The sequence below is a fragment of the Nematolebias whitei genome, chromosome 16 (genome assembly GCF_014905685.2).
Source record: "Nematolebias whitei isolate Nwh7 chromosome 16, NemWhi1, whole genome shotgun sequence".
Classification (NCBI taxonomy): Eukaryota; Metazoa; Chordata; class Actinopteri; order Cyprinodontiformes; family Rivulidae; genus Nematolebias; species Nematolebias whitei.
The window spans coordinates 26,820,410-26,825,667 of record NC_056513.1 but is presented as its reverse complement, the minus strand read 5'-3'; the positions used below and the strand labels follow the sequence as shown (position 1 = coordinate 26,825,667).

The following is a 5,258-nucleotide window of genomic DNA, read 5'->3' as shown; positions in this document are numbered from 1 at the left end:
AGAGCTGGTGTAAAGAGAATAACCTTCACATCAATGTGAAGAAGACAAAGGAGATGATTGTGGACTTCAGAAGGAACAAACACACCTACACCCCCCTGAACATAAGAGGATCTGCGGTGGAAGTGGTTTCCAGCTTCAAGTACTTGGGTGTGCACCTGAATGACAACCTCAGCTGGAGCAACAACACCACCAGCCTGATCAAGAAAGCTCATCAGAGACTCTACTTCCTCAGGTGGCTGAGATGAGCTGGTCTGGGAAGCTCAGTCTTCACCTCCTTCTACAGGTGTGCAGTGGAGAGCATCCTGTGCTCCAGCATCAACGTGTGTCATGGAGGCTGCACAGATGCAGAAAGAAAAGCTTTGCAGAAAGTGGTGAAGGCTGCACAGAAGTCTGTTGGAGTCAGTCTCCCCACCATCACAGACATTTACACCTTTAGATGCAGGAAGAAAATCACCTGCATCATGAAGGACCCCACTCACCCAGCGCACACACTTTTTGTCCCGCTCCCCTCAGGAAGGAGGTTGAGGAGCATTAAGTGTAGAACCACTAAGGAACAGCTTCTACCCTGAGGCTGTTAGACTTATGAATCTCTAACTAGAATAATCACTGTGAAAAAAATCACATCATGTTGCTGCTGATCTGTTTCATGTTGCTGCTGATCTGTTTCAATGTTGCTGCTGATCTGTTTCAATGTTGATGTGTTCATGCGTGCTCATCTGCTCACACAGACTCATGTTCATGTTTGTGCTGATGTTCGACGTAATGTTTTATGCTATTAGTGCTTAGTGTATATTTAGTTGATGTTTTTCTTAGTTCATATCTTAGATATTATCATTGTTTTTCTTTTACATTTTTATTGTTGGATGTAACTGGGACCCTGTGTACATAATTTCACTCCACTACATGTACCACAGGTGGTGCAAACAACAATAAAGAATCTCTGACTCTGTTATATATATAGTGTTACATCATTTTCAGCCCCCTTTTTTGCATCTGCATTTGGTAGCAGGCTAAATTAACAAAGACCATGCAGAATAATGTAGTATTTGAATTCCACAGCAGAGAAAGCTATGTAGTCTCTGTAAGTAGGTCTAGGGAAAAAAATATTGGTATTAGTATCGGTTATTGGTTATCGGCCAAATAATTTTTAACGTATCGGCCAAAAATCCAGTATTGTGCATCCCTACCTCATTGCCTCAGATATGTGTCCCATCAGTTTATGAATGTGAACTAAAGCACTGATTAGTCTCTACAAATTCAGATTAGCTTTGTAGAGATGTGTTTGAGTGCTGTGTGAACGTGTGTGTGGAGGTAAATGAGGGCACAGATTGGGTTGTAAAGTGCTTTGAGAATCTTGATTAGATCGAAAGGTGCTATATAAGTACAGTCCATTTACATATTCTGAGTGCAAAAAAGCTTACACAAGACATTTGTTTAAAACTATAACATTAAATGTTTGGAGTCAACTTTGTCCGTCTGTTAGTAATCTTATGAAGATAAAGAAATCTGTACAGTTTGCTCCTTTTTGCATCTATTGCTATAAAATTTAGCATGCTGAGAGTCATTTGCACCACATACTCCAATTACCACACATTGTCCAAAATCTTTGCTTAAAACTTTAGCATTACATTTTGGTGTCAACCTTTTTTGTCTCTTAGCAAAATATCTACTGTCCACTGATTGGAGTTTAATGAAACTGAGAAAGTAATCATTGGATAAAAATCTACAACCAATTAACTTTTGGAGTCAGTCTAATTTAAGATGATGACCACAGCTAATCAACATTAGCTATCACAAAAATGGCTATCAGTCAATCTTACAGATTTTTAGCTAGGATAATGTAGTAGATGAGAGTCATCTCAAACACATTCCGTGAGTGTGACATCACATCATAATAATAATAATAATAATAATAATATGTTATGTATTGTCATCATTGTATGTTGCCATACAATGGCAAAATGGGCTATATGCATTTAATTCATCCACCACCAGGTGGAGCAGTGGGCAGCTGTGGAAGGCGTCCCGGAACAAATGGGGATAATGTGTCCAGCTCAGAGACACCACGAGATGTGCAATGACCGGGGATCGAGCCCAGGACATTGGGGTCCCGAGTCGGCTCCTCTGCCCCACACAACATCTCGGCCTCCATGACATTGCATGAGATTGTTCATAATGTTATTTTTAAGGTTTGCCCAAAGCAATTGAAACTGTCACTTCTTAACGTAGAAAGATCAAAGTTTAATACTCTGGCATGAAAGACAGAGTGACAGTCTTTCAAGGAATGCTAAGCTTTTAACAAATGTTTATAACTTTTTCACAGAATTCTATTAAAAAAACTGAACTATCCCTCGAAAGCATTTACTGTGCATATGGCTGACATCGTCTGTCATTTTAGAGTCATCATGTTCACATGAATGCAGTCTGAAAGTTGACCTTGTGTACAAGATATGTTGAATGTGATCCATGTTGTGACAGTGCAACATCACAGTTCACACAGAGTATCAGTATCTTAAGCCTTATTCCAAACTGTGTGTCCACCTTCTGCGGTCACATCCACTTCATGCCTGCAATTATCTAATGTCCAAGAACGTCCTATCAAAGAACACTCCCTAAAATATCCCCCACCCCCAATAAAGTACTAAGGCGTAGCACATGAAGCTTGTGAGAAAATAACTCATTTATCTTAGCAATGGCACACTCACACATCTTTCCACAGTTGCTTTCCAAAGAGAACCCCATTTGGAACAGGTGATACCAAGGCCCACTCGTCTGGTCAGTGTTAAAGTAGCACATTGGTGCTGAATGTGTGGGTGGACATTGTCGTGCAATGACATCATGGTAGTCCCATTTCCATTCCAGACACACTTTGATGTCTAAGAGGTGACCAGGTGAAATGTCTCGGCAAATATGTGAGAGGCTGCTGATGTTCGGTCCTCCAGCATTTCTATGTTTAGCATCGCCACAGAAAACGTGTTTCTTTTGAGCTTGACCTTTGGACCAATCTTGTACTTATGTTTACTGCTCATTTTTTAAATATTTAATTTAGTGTACATTGTTCACACATTCAAAGATGGCAGTTTAAACTGACTACAGTAGTCCCTCAATACTTTGCGGTTCGACTTACGCGGACTCGCTCTTTTGCGGGTTTTCAATGTAAGCTTGTACATGACACATGATTGTCAACTTTAATATTACTCAAGTGATTTGGGACGGTACGGGATAAAAAGTTAATGGGAGCGGACGGGAGCAGGAACCAACCAATAGGACAAAAAACAAAACATATATTTATATCAGACAGGTGCCGCCATTCTGTAGTTTTCTTTCAATAAGCCTAAACTGTAATGCAAGTCAAAAGAACTACAAGCCCCAGAAGCCAACAGTGCTTCCAGCCACTGCTTGGAGCAATGGAGGGAGCAAACATAGCGGAGAAACTGATGTGGTAAAAATAGTTTTGCAACACAAAGTCAAAAGTAACAATCTATCTATTAAGCTCACAGAACTGGCAGGAAAGTTCAAACAATCCTGAAGCTGAACTCATCCTTCAAGTTATAGTAGCTTCCCTAGTGAGTACCCATATAAAATTTTGCAGTACTGTACAATACATGTGTGTGTAGCCTTTATTTATCCAGGTTAGTCTCATACATACATACATACATACATACATACATACATACAAATGTTGTCAAAATTACGTAGGTTTAAGAGTTTAGAACATTGTTAAGAACATTGCAAGAGTGTGGGAAGGGATTATAAAGCCTTAAATATATATAATTATTAAAATAAATACAATGAACCTGCTCCGTGGATTTTCATGTATCGCGGGGGTGTCTGGAACGTAACCCCTGTGATAAGTGAGGGACTACTTTAACTCCAAAAGTTAATCACTTGCAGATGAAAATCCAATTTATGACAGTTTCATTAAAATCTAGTGGTTTATGAGGTATTTTGCTAACAGACAGGTTTGACTCTAATAATTAATGACACTGTTTTAAACACAAATCTTGTGCAATCAATTAGCACTCAAGAGTACAAGTTGCTGATGATTCTTAGCTAGCAGACCAGAATTTGGCTCAATGTCTGTAAAATCAAGTGAGAAAAAGCAATTTTTTTCTGTTTGCTTTGATTAGCAGTGGCGGCCATCTTGAATTGGTCCAAAAATTAAATCGGGTGCAGACGTCAGCCCAATGATTTCTTCCTCAAAGTTTCATTCAAATCTGATCAGTGATTCATGAGATGTTTTGCTAACAGACAGAATTAGCTTGGTGAACCACTGCACCACTGTGCAGACAGTGAGCCAGGTCTGAGCTGAACTCCCACAGCTCAATGTGATCGACAAGCTAAGGGAGAAAAGCTGCAAGCTCCGATCGGCGCTGCTCGAAGTCAAGAGTCGGGTGTCTTTTTCAAGAGGACGGGTTTCAAAGCGAAGCCTCGTCATTTCGCCGAGCGTCGCGATCGCTGCTGCCAGCGCAGCCTTTTCACCAGCCCACTGGTCTGAATGGCTTCTTTTGTCCCGCTGAGATTCCTCTGGCAAGTCTCTAATTAGCAGGAGAGCTCTTCCTCTGTGTGGGAACGAGGAAAGAAAAGGAAACGGCGGAGGAAGGCGGCTCGGTGTTAAAGAGAAATTTGTAAACAATACAGAAGCTGTCAATGCGACGCTTCCCCGCAGGAGAAGAAACCAATAAATTCATCATCTGAAAACCGGAGGAGAGAAAGACTCAGCGAGACGGTTGGAATCTGGCGGGTGGTTAACCAGAACTGGGTTGTCAAAAGCTCCCAGTGAATACCTCAGACGAGATTCACAACCAACAAACTTTCACTACAGTTCTGCCCGCCAGGAAAACTGTGTCTTTTTACACATATTTCACTGTTTATTTTATTTTATATGTTTATCTCAAACCTTTCATCATCCATCGGTGTATGGATGAGCTAAAGCTCTGACGATTATTTGTATTGATACAGCAGAGTGATGAATGAACGAATACACGAGGGCACAGATTGTGTTGTAAAGCGCTTTACAAGTACAGTCCATTTAACTTTATAAAATACAAGTTAAAATATGAATGTTTATAAATAATTCAATCAGTGCATCACATAAACTACGTCTGGCAAAATTATCACTGAATATGGTTAAATATGGGCGGCACGGTGGCTCAGTTCGTAGAGCTGCTGCCTCTCAGCGAGAAGGTCATCGGGTCGAATCCCGGCTGGGAGGACTTTCTGGGTGGAGTTTGCATGTTCTCTCCGTGCATGCGTGG

At 40.8% G+C, this 5,258-nt stretch overlaps 1 protein-coding gene across 1 annotated transcript in view; it reads left to right on the top strand.

Moving 5' to 3' along the window:
* Window positions 1-4,076: 4,076 nt before the first annotated feature.
* The window catches only part of LOC119422463 (cytochrome P450 3A40), a 6,562-nt gene continuing 5,380 nt past the window's right edge, over window positions 4,077-5,258 (top strand). Inside the window, exon 1 of the mRNA XM_037689837.1 lies at window positions 4,077-4,092. Coding sequence (XP_037545765.1) covers window positions 4,077-4,092 — 16 coding nt within the window. The remainder of the gene's footprint in view (window positions 4,093-5,258) is intronic.